Below are 21,238 nucleotides of genomic sequence, written 5' to 3' on the forward strand. Positions count from 1 at the left end.
AGAAACACAGACCCAAACTAATGTGGACTGCCCCCAACATGCAATACAAATATTCTCTTCCTATTCCCTGCAAGCAGAAAAAGTGGTGTGGGCTAAGTGAAGGCAAGATTCTTTGTAAAAGTGAGACCACGATATAAGTTCACTAGAGAAAGAAGGCTGACATCTTACTGCCTTAGGAAATGCAGTTTCCATATCTCACATGGCATTTAGAGATTCCTGAGACAGCCCTGGCTCTAAGATCCTGCCTCTTGGTAGCTTGTGACCTAATTTTGGAATTCAGATCAAAGACTTAAGCCTGGGAGAAGCCCCTCAGCCCCAGAGCCCACCCTTTTCCTCAATGCCTTCCTCTCGCCTCTTCTCACCTCTCCGTTTCTCATGAGATCCTCTAAAATGTCCCTTTAGTCCAGACCAAATGTGGTTACACTGAGGGCAGAGTTTTGTTGCAATAGCATCTCTCAGGCCAACTGGAATCAATCTGTAAACCAACAGTTGGAATTTGACTAATGAACCTTCGGCCCCGGGAACAATTAGTTGCCCCCTCCTCCAAAGGAGATGTTAGCCCCAAGCAGTACTTCAGCATTATGGGTATAGACCCATCATGGACAGTTGTCAACATTCATTCAGCAGAGGTCTTGTGTGTTAGAGTGTTGAGAAACTTTAACATTTTTTTTAGCATTTACCATTTTTTTTCTCCATTGAGTATTTATTTCACCTGAATGAGAAGGTTAGAGAATGTTGCTAGATCCAGAATTGAACACTGTTGGCACTGAGAGGAAACAGTTGGGATTTTCTCAAATACTAAGCATTACTGTTCTTAGCTTCCTTCTCATCCTTCCCTTGCAGTGTAAGCATTGACTGAGCATCTCCTTAATCAATTAATATGCAATTCATCAAAGGACTCAGCTTGTAGCAGAGTCTATACTGGCTATGCCCTACTCAGACCCCCAACCTTACAGTATGCTCTTTATATAACAGACTACAGCATTCATAATTTTCAGGGAGCATGGGAAAGAGAATGACTTATTATCAAAAAATAACAGTGATCCATGAAAGCCATCCTCCACATGGTATCACATCACGGGGACCCCCTGGTCCTCCAAGCGCTTCCTATAGAGCAAGGCATCATCACGGAGGATATCATTCTCACAGCTCACCAGGAAGGCCTCCAGAAGCTGGGCTATGATCCCATCATCCTTTAAAAGGAGTGAATATTCCACATCCAACAAGTGTTTATTTTCTAGATAGGCAGCCTCATTAAAAGGGGCAGGAAACACAGGTTGGCAGCCTGTCTTCTTGAACCTGTTGGGTAGGTTGTCAGTACTGAGCCACTTCCAGTACTTCTTCCAGACTTCGGGGGGAATAAAAGCCCCACTCACGATGGCATCCCACCAGGAGAAGTCGATAAGCAGGTATTTAAACACGGAAGTTATCATTAACTTCTGGGTGAGAATGGGATGCGTGAGTTCTGGTGAAAGGATGGCAGCTGAAAATTGATGAGTTGCAGGAGGGGATAAATCGGGACCTAGGCCCGGATTTGAGGAAGATCCAACCTGCCCACCAAGGTCTGGGAGATCAAGGCCACTATTCCTGCCCCAAGGCTGTCTCCACAGAGCACAACCTGGGAGGAATCCACCCCATGTGTTTCCAGGGTCTTCAGGAAGTGAATGGAGGCGTTCAGGCAATCACAAGAAAGGGTACAGTAATGGTGATCAGGAAGCTTGCGGTACCTGAGCAAGCGGGGACCAGAAGCACAGCTGTGTGAACGGGGGTCGCTGGGAAGCGATGTTACTTTCCACTCCCCCTTGCAATGGTGTTTCTAATTAAACCTTCAGAACGGCCCTCTGAGGTAAGGGTGCTTATCCCCACTTTTTGCATATGAGGATGTGAAGAACCTTTCCTTAACTTACGGGCAGGGATCCTTGATTCCAAAACTATGCTCTGTCTACTTTCCACAGGTGGAGACGCTCCATACAAGAATGTGCAACTTATGCTACGCAGTGCCAGAGTCCAGCCAGGCACTCTGTGATGACCTAGAGGAGTGGGATGGGGGCTCACAAGGGAGGGGTTGTATATAATTATGACTGATTCAGGTTGTTGTATGGCAGAAACCAACACAACACTGTAAAGCAATTTTCCTCCAATTAAAAAAAATTAAAAATAAGAGATTTGAACAACAAGAAAAACACGTGTAACTTAGAAAGCTATTCACATCAGAAGCAAAACGACCAGCAGTGTCAAGAAAGGCCAATGAAGCTGCTGCCACTCATGAAAGAAAAGGATAGGAGAAACAAAAATGAAAGTCAAGGGCAAGTTTCTTTCAGGTAGAATTATTTTAAAAAGAAAAATCTAATGGACCAAGGTTTGTTCCCACCAATGACTCAGAGTTGCCTTCTTTTCTGGGGCTGCAGGAAGGAAAGAAGGGGTTTGGGAAGTGTTCTGACAGTGAAGGTGTAGAGAAGTGTAGGCAGTCAGAAAACAGACATAACTGGGACTGTGGCAGACCCAGGTGCCAGAGGTTGATGATCAGCATCCTGGGGGGTTGTCTAAGCCCCCAAAGTGTGTCTCCTCAGGGGAATTCAAGGACAAAGAGAAGGAGCTTTAAAATGAACTTCTAGATGTTCCATATAAATTGAAACATTGTTTAGTGGTAAGAAATAAGGAAATCCTGCCATTTGCAACAACTTGGATGAAACCAGGATGTTACATTGAGTGAAATAAGTCAAACAGAGAAAGACAAACACTGTATGATATCACTTATACATAGAATCTAAAGAAGCCAAAACTCAGAGACACAGAGTTGAGTCGTGGTTACCAGGGACTAGGGGGTGGTGAGGGAAATGAGATGCTGGTCAAATGATACAAACTTTCAGTTATAAGATTAACAAGTCCTGGGGATCTAACATACAGGATAGTGACTATAGTTAACATCAATATTTTATATAATTGAAAGTTGTTAACAGAGTAGATCTTAAAGGTTCTCACCATAAAAAGAAATGCTAATTATGTGATATGATGGTAGCAGTCATATTGCAGTATGTAAGTATATCAAACCAACATGTTGAACACCTTAAATTGACAGAATGCACACATCATTATAGTTCAATCAAGCTGGGAGAGCAGGTGAACTTCTAAAAATAGTAAAGTGAAAGTGAAGTCGCTCAGTCGTGTCCGACTCTTTGCAACCCCATGGACTGTAGCCTACAAGGTTCCTTCATCCATGGAATTTTCCAGGCAAGAGTACTGGAGTAGGTTGCCATTTCCTTCTCCGGGGGATCTTCCTCACCCAGGGATCGAACCCGGGTCTAACAAAAGCTAACTAATGCATGAATCAAAACTGGAATAACAGAAAGGAATACGTTTTTAAAAATAGAAACAGCTTGGCTAAACCACTTAACAGCTTAGCTAAACTTGGATTAGAAAGCTTACTTAAAGTATGGTTGTTATCTTAAATATTTATTTGAGGCTGTTGCTAGTTGTCTTTTCAGTTCTTGAAACCTATTACTTAAAAGCATCAAAAAAAAATAAATCATTTTACTTGCAAGATTAAATTGAGAATTCCATAAGGAAAAATTACACCTTAGACTAGTGGCTTTCAAACTTATTTAGAACTAAAAAAACTATTATTATTTTATTAAAATGATACCTGGAGCTCCACCAAATAAAATAGGTAAATGCAGTTGTTCTGGCTTTGCCCAAAGATAAGACACCTGAATCCCCCACTGCTTCTTCTTCTTTGACCTCTGGGCCCACCTCTGAGACAATGAGGAAAACCCTAGTGCTCTACGGAACCCACTTTGAAAACCACTGCCTTCTATTTGACCTTGAATTTTATTTCCTATAAAAGGTTTCCTAAAGCATCATTTTTAAGAATACAATTTGGGGACTTCCCTCGTGGTCCAGTGGCTAAGACTCCATACTCCCAGTTCAGGGAGTCTAGGTTCCATCCCTGGTCAGGGAAATAGATTCCACATGCCACAACTAGAATCTGGTGCAGCCAAATAAATAAATACATTTTTTTAAAAAAGAAAGAGTAGGGTGGGTTGATTGCTTATAACTTTGTCACATTTCCACAATAAGCAATATCGTGATCAATAATTCAATGTTATCAGCATGGGTTCCCACTTAAATGCGGGCAAAACACACGTGCCTCTGTGGAGTCCTCACGGTGAGATGGCCCCAGCACCTGTAAGCAGCAAGCGCAAGCTTCAGCTTCCACTTTGCCATGTCTAGAAGTGAATGCTGCAGCTGCTTAGTCATTTCAGTTGTGTCTGACTCTATGCGACCCCATGGACTGCAGCCTGTCAGGCTTCTCTGTCCATGGGATTCTCTAGGCAAGAGTACTGAAGTGAATTGCCACGCTCTCCTCCAGGGGATCTTCCCAACCCAGGGATCAAACCCAGGTCTCCTGCATTGCAGGCGAATTCTTTACCGCTGAGCCACCAGAGAAGCCCCTAGAAGTGAATGCACTTCATCAAATGTCAAACATACAAACCTGATGTCATGAATTAGCATATGCTTTCTATTGCAGAATCCCAGACCTACTAGTAGGAAACAGGAATGCCTACACCTCCTTGGACTCTCTCTTGCCCACCCACCGTCAGGTATGAAGGCTCTGCAGAGCCAAATGGTTGAAAGACAGATCTTTCAAACACAGATTCTCCAGGAATTTACGTAAGAAATTCCATTATGTCTTGACGAAAAATCAGGGAGCACCCAGACCACGATCATTTCTCCTTAGTGTTCTCGGGGCTTTTCCCCCCGGGCACCATCTACCTGCAGCCCCTGGCAACCTGAAGAACCTTACTTGCCTTTCTTCCTCCACCAGCCTAGCTATCAAAACCTTTATACCAAGTCTTTTCAGCTGTCTAGAATAACAATACAATATATAGTACAATAGTGTGCTTAGTCATGTCCGATTCTGCAACACATAGACTGTAGCCCTCCAGGCTCCTCTGGCCATGGGATTTCCCAGGCAAGAATACTGGAGTGGATTGCCATTTCCTCCTCCAGGGGATCTTCCCAATCCAGAGATTATATCAATAACCTCAGATATGCAGATGACACCACCCTTATGGCAGAAAGTGAAGAAGAACTAAAAAGCCTCTTGATGAAAGTGAACGAGGAGAGTGAAAAAGTTGGCTTAAAACTCAACATTCAGAAAACTAAGATCATGGCATCTGGTTCCATCACTTCATGGGAAATAGATGGGGAAACAATGGGAATAATGACAGACTTTATTTTCTTGGGCTCCAAAATCACTGCAGATGGTGACTGCAGCCATGAAATTAAAAGATGCTTGCTCCTTGAAAGAAAAACAATGACTAACCTAGAGAGCATATTAAAAAGCAAAGACATTACTTCGCCAACAAAGGTCCGTCTAGTTAAGGCTATGGTTTTTTCCAGTAGTCATGTATGGATATGAGAGTTGAACTATAAAGAAATCTGAGTGCCGAAGAATTGATGCTTTTGAACTGTGGTCTTGGAGAAGACTCTTGAGAGTCCCTTGGACTGCAAGGAGATCCAACCAGTCCATCCTAAAGGAAATCAGTCCTGAATATTCATTGGAAGGACTAATGCTGAAGCTGAAACTCCAATACTTTGTCCACCTGATGCGAAGAACTGACTCATTTGAAAAGACCCTGATGCTGGGAAAGACTGAAGGTGGGAGGAGAAGGGGACAACAGAGGATGAGATGTTTGGATGGCATCAACAACTCGATGGACATGAGTTTGAGTAAACTCCGGGAGTTGGTGATGGACAGGGAAGCCTGGTGCGTTGCAATACATGGGGTTGCAAAGAGTCGGACACAACTGAGGGACTCAACTGAACTGAACTGGGCTGAATTGCATTGGCAGGCAGATTCTTTAGCACTAGTGCCACCTGGGAAGCCCAAGAATAACAATATCCTCAGCAATTTCCTACAAGGTATTAACGGAGGTGCTTATTAACACCTTTATGTGTTCAAGGGATGTTTTTATTAACACTAAAACCTCAGAGATATAGAGTCTGGTGGAAACTCTAATGGTGGAATGTCAGACATGAGGCTCAGCTGGTTGGGAGGTACAATGATGAGGACTGGAAAGATGCTATCTTCCTCCATCTCATCAAGAAAACCAGAGATGCTGAGGAAGCTGCTTTTTTTGAGGGGGCTTTTTTAGAGGTTGAATCTAAAGGGGTAGTTTTTAGTTTCTCTCACTTGCGTTCTCTAAATTGTTTCCCTGTGACTTGTGATCTGTTGGATTAAGAACCAGAATTCTGGTGAGTGGTCCCCACACCCCCTTCCATTCACTCAAAAGCCCTCTCCTATTTTCAAAGAACCCCAGGTGCCCAGAGTTATGGCTTCCTTGAGACACTCCCAACATTAGTCCCTTCATGGTTGGGAGTTAATTAGCTAGCTAGTTAGTTCATAAGTTCATTAGTTATTTGTTTTAACAATGCGAGAAGCATCAGGCCCCAAAGAACAGCCAGGATATCAACCAGAACCTTCAGAATCTTCAGCCAACCCCATAATACCCCCACCACCATCCCATCTCACTGCCTCCCCCATTTGAGGGAATGGTTACCTTGAATCACACAACCATCATTCTTTTTCTTTCCTTTCTACATAATTTCATTGTGCCTATGCATATTCCTTAAAAGTATTGCTCTGATTTTAACTGTTTTTCATTCTGTAGACAGAGTATCTTGCTTTACGTAATTTTTTGAAAATGTTCCCACTAAATTTTATACTGCCAAGATTCATCCACATTATGGGTGTGCCTTCTGGTTCCCTTATTTGAGTAGCTACGCCATATCCCATGACACCTGAATGGCTGTGCACTGTAACACCAACAGTGCCACAGCTGATTCGCATACTCCCCGTGGATGGGCATTTGGGTCGCTTCCGGTTTAGGCTGTTTTGAATGCGACCGTGCCCGTCTCCACGGATGCATGTGCAAGAATGTCTCTCCAGGGTTAGGACCTCTGTTCTGCAAATCATCTGGGGCCTCACCTCTACCTTCTGCCACCAGGTACCACCCACTAACTTTCCCCCGCAACTCACCCAACCACCAGCAACACGGAGTCAGTCTCCCAGGCTAGAGAACCACACAGACTGCAAGACAAAAACCGGCACAGCAGCAGCTGCCTGTGAGTAGCCTGTACAAGGCCTGGTGCCCACGGGGCCCAGCGCTGCCCCCCAGCTCACAGGGCTGCAAGCAATGCTGGCGCTAGGTGTGACAGCTGCCTCTCTTCCTGTTCTTGCTTCCCTTGAAGTGACTCTGGTCACCTCTGCCTGGACAACAGAAAAAGCTTAAAATCAGACACCTGAATCCACCCAAGTCTCCTGAATGTCGGGGAGCAGATATGCCTTGGGGCTCACCAGCCACAATGTTTTCTTTGACGGGAGGGGAAACCTTGGAGTTAGAAGGCTTGGTGCTTTGAAACTGACAAAGCCAAGATGAGGGAAGGTGGGCACATCTGCTCTGGAATGTGAATAATAATGAATAATTATATATATGTATGTATGTATGTATGTATGTATGTATGGGCTTCCCAGGTGGCACAGTGGGAAAGAATCTACCTGTCAATGCAGGAGACGAGGGTTCAATCCCTGGGTGGGAAAGATCCCCCGGAGGAGGAAATGGCAACCCACTCCAGTATTCTTGCCTGGAGAATCCCATGAACAGAGGAGCCTAGCGGGCTACAGCCCATGGGGTCACAAAGAGTCGGACACGACTGAGCACACATATGCTTGTTTTTCTTTCACTGCTCGGCCCCATTGTTTGGGTAATCTCTGTGAGGACCTTTCTTGTGCTCCACAATGTACCCTGGGCCTCAAAGAGGGTCTGACATGTAGTAGGTCCTTAAAAAAATATTTGCTGAGTGAGTCCTGGTGTTACTTTTGGAAGTAATGTTATTCCTCCACAGAGGAAGAGGAACAGTCGCAGACAAAAAATGGAGTGCTCCCAGAGGCCTCTGAAAGGGAGGAGTGATCGTGGACAAGGGGGCCAGGACGAAGATGTGTGCATGTGTGCTCACCACAGACTACAGCCCACCAGGCTTCTCTGCCCAGGGCATTCTCCTGGCAAGGACACTAGCGTTGGTTACCAGGTTGCATTTCCTTCAGGGTATCTTCCTGACCCGGGGACTGAATCCTCATCTCCAGTGTCTCCTGCATTGCAGGCAGATTCCTTACCACTGAGCCACCAGGGAAGTCCCACAAAGTAAATACAGTTAACTTCAGAGAAGGGGAGAGCATCCAGGCAGCAAGTTCAGATATTATATTCTACCACCAGGTGGCAGTACAGCCTAATCTCAGGGAACATGTAATGGGACCGCTCATCTCTTCACAACCGGAAATTTTCTCCTGTGTGACCATCTCTCCATCCTCCCGTGTGTTGGTTGGTTTATATCCCTTTACCCAGTTATTCACCCATCCATCCATCTATGTATTCATGTGCTCATTGTTGTTGTTCAGTCCCTAAGCTGTGTTTGACATTTTGGGACCCCCAAGGACTGTCACACACGGGGCCCTTCTGTTTTGCTCAAATTCATGTCCATTGAGTTGGTGATGCTATATAACCATCTCATTCTCTGCCACCCCCTTCTCTTGCCTTCAATCTCCCAGCATCAGGGTCTTTTCCAGTGAGTCAGCTCTTTTCATCAAGTGGTCAAAATATTGGAGCTTCAGCTTCAGCATCAGTCTTTCCAGTGAATGTTCAAGGCTGATTTCCTCCAGGATTAACTGATTTGATCTCCTTTCAGTCCAAAGGATTCTCAAGACTCTTCTCCAGCACCTGGAGAATTTGAAAGCATCAATTCTTCAGCACTCAGCCTTCCTTATGGTCCACCTCTCACATCCAGTACATGATGACTGGAAAAGCCATAGTTTTGACTATATGGACCCTTGTCAGAAAAGTGATGTTGCTGCTTTTTAATACACTATCTAAGTTTGTCATAACTTTCCTTCCAAGGAGCAAACATCTTTTATTTTCATGGCTGCAGTCAACATCTGCAGTGATTTTGGAGCCCAGGAAAATAAAACCTGTCACTGCTTCCAATTCTTCCCCTTCTATTTGCCATGAAATGATGGGACCAGATGCCATGATCTTAGTTTATTGAACATTGAGTTTTAAGCCAGCTTTTTCATTCTTTTCTTTCACTACCATCAAGAAACCCTTTAGTTCCTCTTCAATTTCTGCCATTAGAGTGGTATCATCTGTATAACTGAGATTGTTGATATTTCTACCAGCAATCTTGATTCCAGCTTATGATTCATCCAGCCTGACATTTTCCAAGATATACTCTGCATATAAGTAAAATAAGCGGGGTGACAATATATAGCCTTGACATACTCCTTTTCCAATTTTGAACCAGTCCATTCTTCCATGTCCAGTTCTGTTTCTTCTTGACCCACATATAGGTTTTTCAAGAGACAGGTAAGGTGGTCTGGTATTCCCATCTCTTTAAGAATTTTCCACAGTTTGTTGTGATCCACACAGTCAAAGGCTTTAGTGTAGTCAATGAAGCAGAATTCTTTCTGGAATTCTCTTGCTTTTTCTATGATCCAAGGGATGTTGGCAGTTTGATCTCTAGTTTCTCTGCCTTTTTTAAACACAGCTTGTACATCTGGAAGTTCTTGGTTCACATACTATCGAAGCCTAGCTTGGAGGATTTTGAGCATTATCTTGCTAGCATGTGAAATGAACACAATTGTCCAGTAGTTTGAACATTCTTTGGCATGGCCCTTCTTTGGGATTGGAATGAAAACTGACATTTTCCAGTCCTGTGGCCACTTGCTGAATTATCCAAATTTGCATGCAACACTTTAACAGCATCATCTTTTAGAATTTTAAATAACTCAGCTAGAATTTCCCATCACCTCCACTAGCTTTGTTTGTAGTAATACTTTGTAGGGCCCACTTGAATTCATACTCCAGGATATCTGGCTCCAGGTGAGTGACCATACCACCATGGCTATCCAGGTCATTAAGACCTTTTCTATATACTTCTTCTTTGTATTCTTACCACTTCTTCTTAATCTCTTCTGCTTCTGTTAGGTCCTTATCATTTCTGTCCTTTATTGTTCCCATCCTTGTGTGAAATATTCCCTTACTATATCCAATTTTCTTAAAGAGACCTCATGCTTATACATTCATTCAAAAAATAAAACCATGGGTCTGGCCCTGGGGTCCTGCAACAAGCAAACTAGAAGTCCTTCTTGCACTCTCAGACTTTCCATTCTTAGTTGGGGAATGCAGACAGTAAATAAGGAAACACCTGGAAGAAGGAGATTCATTCAGATTGTGACAATTGCCATGAAGAAAATGTTAAAGGATGATGTCAAGGATGGATGGACACCTGGCATAGGGCAAGGCACTAGAGTGGGCAGGGAGAGTTCTTTAGAGAAAATGTCCAGGAGGCCATTCTGGGGAGGGACCTTTAAGATCAAACTGGAAGAATGAAGAGGGAGTCAGCAGTCCTGCAAAGTGCAGGTGTGTGGAGAGACAACTCTGGAGGCCGGGGAACAGCAAGTGCAGGAGATTCAGAGAGAAGGAGCCTGGTGTGTCGGCAGCATAGGCAGCGTGGCTCCCGCAGTGATCACTCTGGGCAGGCAGGAGGCCCAGGTGAGCAGGCAGGAGAGGTCTGAAGGGCCAGCACCAGCTTTTGGGGGGAGTTCAGGTTTCATCTAAAGACCCTGGAGGGGTCTTGCCTGGTGGTCCAGTGGTAAGAATCTGCCTTTCAATGCAGGGACGTGGCTTCAGGCCCTGGTGGGGGAACCAACATCCCACATGCCACGGAGCAACTAAGCCCATGTGCCACAGCTACTGAAGCCCAAGTGCCCTAGAGTCTGTGCTCTGCAACAAGATGAGCTGCCTCAGTAAGAAGCCTGCACACTGCAGCAGAGTGGCCCCCGCTTGCTGCAACTAGAGAAAGCCCCACACACAGCAATGGAGACCTAACACAGACAAAAATTATAAATAAATTTATTTTTTGAAAAGACCCTAGGGCTTCCCTGGTGGCTCAGTGGTAAAGAATCCACCTGCCAATACAGGAGATATGGGTTAGATCCCTGGTCCGGGAAGATCCTGCATGTCGTTGAGCAACGAATTGTGTGTGCCACAGGCATTGAGCCTGTGCTCTAGAGCTAGGGAGCCATAACAAGAAGCCACTGCAATAAGCCCATGCACCACAACTAGAGAGTAGCCCCTACTCACCAAAGCTAGAGAAAAGCCCGAGCACCAAAGAAGACTCAGCACAGCCAAAAATAAATAACATTATTAAAAAAAAAAAAAAAAAAAAAAAAACCTAGAAAGCCACAGGAAGGGTTTCAGTGCAAGACAGACAAGTTTCAACTTGTACTTTTATGAGCTCCTTCTGGCTACTGGGTGAGGATGAGACCGTGAAGGGCCAGGAGTGACGGGGGACAGCAGTTGCTGAGATGTGGGAGGAAAGGGATGTGGCAAGAGAAAGATCACAATGATCTTGCAGAGCCTGCAAGAAACGTGTGCATTTGAGAAATATTGTGGGGGAAGAACAGACAAGGCTAGCAATGGCTGTGAGTGGTGAGCAGGGGGAGGGGAGCAGAGTCACTACTGCAGGGCCATAAATGCCATCCCACCCCCCTCACCTCCCCAGCCACTTCACCACACTCTCCTTGACCTAGACTATCACAGTATAAAAAAGAACATTTCCATACCATCTGCTGACTTGAGCCCAAAGTCCATAGTCTGGACTCCCAATAAAAATCTCCAACTGCCGATCTCTATCTGGAGAAGGAAATGGCAACCCATTTGTGATTTCTTGGAGAAACTCCAACAAGGTTCCCATGGGAGGGGTGGGGGGCAAAGCTGTGTGTGTGGATGAGGCTCTTCCTTTATAAAGCCACCATGGAGGATCTTACCCAGGCTCCCCATTAAGGCACCTCCTCCGTGAAAGAAAATGATGCCTCGCTGGGGGTTGGGGGAGGCTGCCTTGGGCTGGAACAGCCTGACCGGTATGGTCCCAAAATGCAGGTTGGTTACCACAAGTGCAGGGTCCTCCTTGATTCTCACGCTGTTCTGCAAAAACTGGAGAAATCTGGGCAGGGAGCAAACCCCTATCTTCTCAAATATATTCCCCTGTTAGAGGTAAGAGAAAGAGAGGGAGAGATTAGGGAGGTTAGGGTCTCTGAATTATAGATGACTCCTGCTCATTGTAACTGCTAGAATGTTCTTGCAGTTTCTCATGTGCCTCCAAGCATGGCCCCAGGGCTCATCAGGAAGCGACAGGCTCTGGAGAGTGTGTCCAGAAAAAGGGTCAGTTTTGCAGAATTTCCTCCCAAAAGCTCTCGGTTGAACAGTGGTATGAATTTGCCAAAGAGCTCGCCCACATTTGGGCTGAGTGGTTGGGCACTGAGCTCATCAAAGCCAATGTCCAAGGCAAGATGACTGGCAACCTTGCTGTCTTTGGCCCCTAGCTTGAGATGGCAGAGACAGGTTAACACCTGGGTGTTAACCATCATTGCCTCCCTGGGTTAGGACAGATGCTTAAGCCACATTTGTGTTCAACAGAAAAAAGTAATAAGACCAATTAGGGATGTCTGCCATGGGTTCAGGAAAGAAAGTGAAAATTGCTCAGTTGTGTTTGACTCTTTGAGACCCCATGGGCTATACAGTCCATTGAATTCTCCAGGCCAGAATACTGGAGTAAGTAGCCTTTCTCCAGGGGATCTCCAGGGGATCTTCCCGAACTAGGGTTCGAACCCAGATCTCCCGCATTGCAGACAGATTCTTTACCAGCCAAGCCACAAGGAAAGCCTAAGAATACTGGAGTGGGTAGTCTATTCCTTCTATAGCAGATCTTCCCAACCCAGGAATCAAACTGGGATCTCCTGCATTGCAGGTGGATTCTTTACCAACTGACCTATCAGGGAAGCCCATGGGCTCAGGAGGAGGGATCAATGGTACAAGGGCCACCTATATGCCAAATGTGAAAAGAAGTCCGTTGTTTTTTTTTGTTGTTGTTGTTGTTTTTAAGTCCATTGTTTTTAAACTAATATGGTCACTCTGGTTATAAGCAAACAAATAGTGAAATATTTAATGAGATGTAGTTATTGTAGTTACATGGTATTGTGTCACATGTAATAAATGCATTTCAATCATGTCGCATCATCTCTTCTGTGGACCTCACATGGAATATGTGTCTGTGTCAGGAAGCAAACAGCACAGGATGGTAATAGTGAACACAGTAAGAACAGCTGACACTTACCAGTCACCTACAACATGCCAATCCTGGTCCAAGGGATTTAGGTTATTAACTGGCTCTAACTGTTCAGCAACCCTTCTAAGTCAAGCACAATTATCAGCTCCATTTTGCAGATGGGGCAAGTGAGGCATACCAAGGTCAAGTGCCTTGCCCATCAATGAGTAAGATACAGAATGTTATGTTCTCAACCACTAAACTAGAAACAGTGTGGCCTCTGGAATCAAGCAGATTTGAATTCAAGACTTAGCTCTACCTACTGCTATCTCACTGAAAGACCTCAAGCATTCCCTTCTCTGAGCTTCAGTGTTCCTTGTTTGTAAAACTGAAGAATCAGGTCTACAGTCGCCAAGGATGAAGCTTGGGAATCAGATGTGACCACCCATGGGGAGTGTGTCACTGGTGGGTTCTGGCAAGTGTAGGTCACACCCACTGGTGTGACCTTGCCCGAGGTCTGTGGGATGCCCCAGTACATTCCCTCCATGGAGACATCCCCACTCCCACGCCAGCTACCCCACTGCCAAGGCTTAGGTGTCTCAAAAGGGAACTCCCATCAAAACCACTACTTTTCTGCTTGAGTTGGAGGAGAGCAAGGTTACCAGGGCTGTGAGGAGGACCTCCTTTCCCACCACTTGGCCCACATCTGAGGAACCCATTCCAGCATCTTGAAGTGTAAATGGTTCAGGATTTTGAACAATGCAAGGTGGTGATAAACATCTCCTAGCACCACATTCTGAAAGGTCACTAGATACGGCCAGGAAGTTAAATTGTTTTTTAAAATATTTATTTGGCTGTGCTGGGTCTTCACTGCTGTGCACGGACTTTCTCTGGCTGCAGAGGGCAGTGGCTACTCTCTGGTTGCCGTGGGGACTTCTTGTGCCGACGCCTCCTGTGGTGCGGCATGGGCTCCGGGCACAGGCTCAGTAGTTGTGGCGCGTGGGCTTGGTTGCTCTGGGGCCTGCGGGGTCATCCTGCCAGGGGTAAAGCCAGGTCCCCTGCATTATAAGGTGGGCACTCAGCCCACCGGGCTACCAGGAAAGTCTGGTTTCCATTGTTTTCTCCAGCAATGAGTTCACATTTGCCAGAGCTAGTCATTTAGGACAGAGGCAATTTAGGAAGATTGATTACTATTATTATTTATAATATTATGAATATATAATAGTTAATATTAGGCTTTATATTTATATTTATATAAATATATAATGTTTATATAATTTATATTTATATAAATATATAAGTGCATACATATTCTATATTTAATTTGTATTGTTTGCATGTTATATGTATATTATATATTGATATATATTAGATATATTATTATATTATATTTATATTATTATATATAATATAACATATACAATTATATTTATAATATAATTATGTTATATAATTTATAACCTTATTTATAAATTTTTTTAGTTATATACATATACACATTTACAAATTAACAAATACAATATACACTTAAAAATACAAATTTGTAATTATACTTATAATTTATAATAATTATAGTATATAATACAATATATATTATATAATACTATATATAATATATTAATATTAATATTATTGATATAATATAATATAATTATAATATATAATACATCAAAATGTATATATACATCATAATACATATACCTCATAATATATAATATAGTATATAGTATATAATATAATGTAATATACATAATATATTATATATATTATATGTTAATATATTATTATATTATGCATATTATATGTTATAACATATTATATATTACTATATATTATATTATATTATATATATTTTATAAAATATATTAATATATTTTATATTAATATATTTTATATATTATATATTTATATATATTATACATTATATACATAATATATTATAATATATGTTTGTATTAATATATATTAATATATTGATATATTTATAAAATATTATATTATATTTAATAATATATAATTATATTATCATATATTATTATATATTATATATTACATTATATACTATAGTATATATATGATATATTATATATCATGAGGTATTATATATTATAATTATATTATATTTTATTAATAATATTAATATTAATATATATAAATTCTATATTACATAAATATATAAATATAAATAAATTATATATTATAATATATAATATACATAATATAATAAATAATTATAAATAAATTAATGTGATATAATATTATATAATATATAATATACATTTTATATAATATATATTATATAATAGGTATATAATAATGTATATAATATATAAAATATATAATATAATATGTATAATATAATATATTATATATCATATAATATATAATATAATAGTAATACAATACATGATTGTTTATATATTATTAATTATAATATTATGTTGTTATATAATATTAATATATTATATATAATATATATTATAATACATATATATGTATATATACATATATAATACATATATATAATTATATATTATATACAACATATTGTATTATATTATATATTGTTATGTATTATTATACATTATATATTAATAGATATATTATATATTATATATAGTATACATATTGTATTATATACATAATATATAATATATATAATATATAATATATCTAATGTATCTAATAATAAATAAGGTATAATATATATAATTTATATAAATTTATATATTATATATATTTTTGTATATTATATGTATATATAAATACTATAATTATTATATATTATTTTTGTACATTGTCTGGAAAAATCAAACAAATATTTTGGCCCATCTAATATTATTTCTAGTATTATTTATAGGAATGTATCAGGACTTCCCTGGTAGTGTGGTAGATAGAAATCCACCTGTCAATGCAGGAGACATGAGATCAATCCCTGGTCCAGGAAGATTCCTCATGCCGCAGGGCAACTAAGCCTGCACACTGCGACTACTGAAGCCTGAGAGGCCTGGAGCCCGTGCTCCACAGCAAGAGAAGACACCACAATGTGAAGCCCAAGCAGCACGTGTCTGACTCTTTTCGACCCCATGGACTGTAGCCCACCAGGCTCCTCCAACCATGGAAAATTCATCCATGGATTTTCCAGGTAAGAATACTGGAGTGGGTTGCCACTTCCTTCTCCATTCATATTATGAAGTCATTCATAACAGCCTTCAAATCGATAACGATTTTAGCAAATGCTATGTCTTTGCCTTCAAATATTTTATATACATACTACTAATAAGCTATTTTTATGGAGCCCTTTCTAAGCACCCAGCACTCTATCCTGCACCTTAAATGCATTTCTCACTCACTCCCCACCTCACCCCTAAAAAAGCATTTCCAGCTATCCTCACCACTTTAGAGGAGAAAATAGAGCCTCAAAGACATTAGTCCACAAAATTAGCAAGTGGAGATTCAGTGCTCAGACCCAAAGTTGTCTGACTACAAAACTAGGCACCTGCTTTCTGGGCTGTAGAGTCTTTTAGGTTTTTGCCTCCTTCTCCTTAATATTCATGTGACTTCTGTATCTATCTGTCTTCTGGAATCAAATGAACCACTTGGATATCGCCGTGCTCATCATTCTCACCTATGGTGAGCAGTCTGTTCTAGGAGGGCTCACGGCTAGGGGGACCAGGATGGAACTTCACAAGCTGGATTCACCCTCCACAGCCAAGCTCAGACCCATCTCAGAGCCTCCCAGGAGCAGATGTCATCAGGAGATGCTTGGCTTGTGGGCTACGCCTGAGGAGAATCACCGAAGGTTGGAAAGATCGCAGGTTTTCTGGGCCACTTGGACATCATTTTCAGTCCAAGGGCCTCAGACTAGCCTGAAATTCCATACAGATTGAAGCTGCTGGCTTGAGACAACCTGACCTCCAGCAAAGTGCCTGACCAGGATTAATAAGATAGATGTGCATACCACTTCCTCAGCCTGTCTCCTTGGGGCAGTAGCGTTCACCTAATAATAAACTAGACTTGTTCATTTCTCTGAAAGTCATCTGTATCCTTGGTGAAACAGTCAAACAGCACAAGAAACACTTTACTTATTTATCAAATGTGCTCAGTGCTCAGTCACGTCTGACTTCTTGCAATCCCATGGACTGTAGCCCACTAGGATCCTCTGTCCAGGGAATTTCCCAGGCAAGAATACCGGAGTGGGTTGCCATTTTCTCCTCCAGGGGATCTTCCCAACCCAGGGATCAAACCCACATCTCCTGGGTTGGCAGGCAGATTCTTTACCATTGGGCCACCTGGGAAGCCCATTATTTGCCAAATATCACCAAATCCTTGTCACCTGGTATCTTAATCTTCTTACCAACCTGATGGAAGAAACACAATTATTCCCCCTTCACAGATAATGAAACTAAGGCACAGAGGGGTGAAGTAAATTGCCCAAAATCACACAGCCAGGGAGTAGCTCTCAGAGCTGAGCATGGCCTCCTCACTTCCTTCAACAGTTGTTCTCCCCTCAGGTCATCAGCCTGAACTGTTTGATCTCCACCCATGGTTGGGACATCATAATTAAATCAAGTTGCCTGCCTCTTGCTGCTGCTGCTGCTGCTAAGTCACTTCAGTCATGTCCAACTCTGTGCGACCCCATAGACGGCAGTCCACCAGGTTTCCCCATCCCTGGGATTCTCCAGGCAAGAACATTGGAGTGGGTTGCCATTTCCTTCTCCAAAGCATGAAAGAAAAAGAGAAAGTGAAGTCGCTCAGTCGTGTCTGACTCTTAGCGACCTCATGGACTGCAGCCTACCAGGCTCCTCTGTCCATGGGAATTTCCCAGGCGAGAGTACTGGAGTGGGGTGCCATTGCCTTCTCCAGCCTGCCTCTTACTAGATGCCAAACTATTCCCAAATCTGCTTCTCTAGGCATGTGCCATTTCATCCCACATCTCAAACCCCTGCTCAGAGTGAGCCCAGCTGGGGTGGCCACTCTGAAATGTTGGGTGAATTCCCTGGTGACTGATCAGCAAATGGTAACTAAGCATGTGCTAGGCACCAGGCCCTGGGATGGATAAGGTGGGCCCTGCCTTCCAGGTGCTTGCAATCTTTGCTGGGGGTGGGGGACACCTGTGTGCTGTGAAGTGGAAGACGCTAAAACTGAAGCAAGTTCATTCTGTCAGGCTCCGAGCCATTTCAGGGGAGGGGCTGGGGCTGGGATAGTTTGGGAAGCCTCAGAAACGAGCCCGCTGATTGGCATTCAGTAAATGCTGCTGAAGGAAGGAAAAAGAGGGAGGGTGGGTGAGAGGAAGGATGGGAAGGGAAGAGGGAGAGAAACAGAATAGCACATACAAAAGAGAGGACTATTGTCCATCTGTCCTTCAGTGTCCATGAAGGATTGGTTCCAGGACCCCCATGATACCAACATCTTCAGATGCTCAATCTCTTATAGTTGACCCCCCATCCACAGATGCAGGACCTGCAGACTTGGAGAGCCCACTGTGTAGCAAAGTCTGTCTGTCTTTTTCTTTTTTTCAAATTCTGTCTTTCTAGGGAGAGTCCAAAGACAGAGAGGGAATGCAAATGAAAGAAGGACAGGCCCTCCTGTCCCTCCAAGAGACCTAGAAAGAGGAACAGAGAGAGAGAAATCTCACTCCAATCCATGAGGGGACTGAGTGCCAACTCACCAAAGTGACCTGGTAGACAAATATGCAGTGCAGAAATCGGAACTTGGCAGGATGTCGTAGAGCAGAGGGGACATCAGTGGTGAGGAAGTGCTCAAAGACAGCCCTGACAAAGACCCCCAGGACAAAGGAGCCTAGTGTGGCTGGAAGCACCAGCCATAGGACAACCATGTTCCCAAGGTTGCAAGGAGCTTGGACTGGTGCTCAGCAGGACCTGAGCCAGTCATATGGGCTTGTCCTCCCTCCCACTCTTGGATTAACTTTGACTTGTGACTTGAGCCAGTCACGGCACGACCAATGGGAGCCAGAGTGACTCAATTCCTCAGGGAATACAGGGACCAAGAAAACCAATTCCGCCTATCGGGGCAGGGGGTAGTATTAGAAGAGGCGCTTCCCAAATTCTCTGTAAAGATGAGGCTCAAACAGCACCTGCACCTGGGTCCCAAGGGAGGGGTCTCCTACAGGCTGCACAGGAGGCTGTGGCCTGATCTTTTCACTATAAAACAGGACATATGTGGTCAGTCTTCCTCATGGGCATCTGGTCAGGGTGGGCAAAATGCATCGTACACCAGTTGGTTGTCCTGGCCCCACTTTGATGTTCCAGTTTACCTTAGGAGAAGCAACAGAGCCCAAAGATAAAAGGACCCACTCAGAGGCCAGCCCTCCTGGGTTGAATCCTGACTTTTCCACTTATTGGCTCTGTAGTCTTAGATCAGTTATGTCCGTTCTCTGCATGTCGGTTTCCTTTCCTGTGCATGCATGCATGCTAAGTCGCTTCAGTCATGTCTGACTCTGTGTGACCCTACAGACTGTAGCTCTCCAGGCTCCTCTGTCCATGGGGATTCTCCGGGCAAGAATACTGGAGTGGTTTGCCATGCCCTCCTCCAGAGGAACTTCCTGACCCAGATATTGAACCCTGGTCTCCTGCATTACAGGCAGATCTTTTACCATCTGAGCTACCAGGGAAACCCTTTCTTCTGTAAGAAGGGGTAATTAGAGAACGTAACTGAGGAATTGAGAATAGTGCTGCAGTAAGCATGGGTGTGTAAACATCCTCTCATTTTTCAAGTCAATTTTGCTGAGCTATAATAAATAGATATATGCATACATAGGCATACAAAAATGTGCTTCATTCATAAGGATCAGCTTGAGGAATTCTTACAAGATTAACACACCCAGGTAACCAGCACCCAAACCGGGATAAAGAGCCTCTTCTCCCCATCACCATGCCCCCTCCCCCAGTTACTACACCCAACAGAGGTAACTACGATCCTTCTTTAACAGCCAAGACTCATTTGTCTGGTTTCTGAATTTGGTATAAATGGAATCATGCAGTGTTCCTTTATATCCAGCTTCTTTCTTTGAACACTGTATTGTATGTAATCTTTGTGTTGTATGTATCAGTTCATTCATTCTCATTCTGGTATAGCATTCTACTGCATGAACATACCACAATTTTTTACCTTTTCTTCTGCTAAATTACATTTGAGTTTTTGCCAGTTGTCAGTGCATTGCCTCTTAGCTCCAAACTATCTTTCCTTTGTCCATTGGCAGCAAAGCATTGTCAAGAAAGAGCACTGTGAGACATCTCAGGAGAGAAGGACTCTGCTTCCTAGTTCTAGGTGCTCACACGGCAGTATCCTGCAGACCGCCTGGCAGGTTCGATCCCTGGGTTGGGAAGATTCCCCTGGAGAAGGAAATGGCAACCCACTCCAGTATACTTGCCTGAAGAGTCCCGTGTACAGAGGAGCCCAGGAGCCTGCAGTCCAGCAGGTCGCAAAGAGTCAGACACGACTGAAGTGAATTATCACGCATGCGCATTAACCATAACAGGGTATACGAGGTTGATGGGCAAGAAGTAAAGAAAGCTCAAAATAATCGCAGATATAAGGAACAACTCTTACCCCAGGGCTGAGATAGCACACCCAATGAAAAACCCACCTCTCGCACCTTTGGCTTGAGGTCTAGAAATTGCTAACAAGAGGGCCTTGTTGAATTGGCTAATAGTTGCTCTGCTGCTATACCAGCAGGACTGGCTGGCATCTACCCCAACCCTCACCCAAAAATCTTGCTGGAACTCTATCCTCCTGGGTGCCAGGGAAAGGCCTTTGTTCACAGGGAAGTGTCTGGCAGAAGGCACTCTGCAATGAAACCACCCAAGGGGCCTGAAAGGGAAAGCTACTGCAGGAGAAGCCATCTGAACAGCAGGAGTTGGAGCTGATAAAATCACACATGTCGCAGGATCTGAGCTCTGGGGAAGCCAAGCACTCCTCAGGAGCTGGGCCTAGAGGAGTTTGTGGAGCAATTGGCCCCCAGAACATTGCTGAAAACAAAGCAGCCTATCTCGTAATCAGGCTAAGAGTTAGATATGACACCAGCAGAAGCAGATAACTTAGCAGAGAGATCAGA

The 21,238-nt window shown here is 43.1% G+C and overlaps 1 protein-coding gene across 1 annotated transcript; it reads right to left on the reverse strand.

Moving 5' to 3' along the window:
- Positions 1-950: 950 nt before the first annotated feature.
- Positions 951-19,000, reverse strand: AADACL4 (arylacetamide deacetylase like 4). The gene is given in 5 exon segments (XM_061159772.1): positions 951-1,450; positions 1,453-1,727; positions 7,043-7,076; positions 11,885-12,101; positions 18,833-19,000. Coding segments are annotated over 5 exon segments (1,194 nt in total).
- Between the last annotated feature and the right edge of the window lie 2,238 nt (positions 19,001-21,238).

This window comes from Dama dama, chromosome 14 (assembly GCF_033118175.1).
Source record: "Dama dama isolate Ldn47 chromosome 14, ASM3311817v1, whole genome shotgun sequence".
NCBI classification, from domain to species: Eukaryota; Metazoa; Chordata; class Mammalia; order Artiodactyla; family Cervidae; genus Dama; species Dama dama.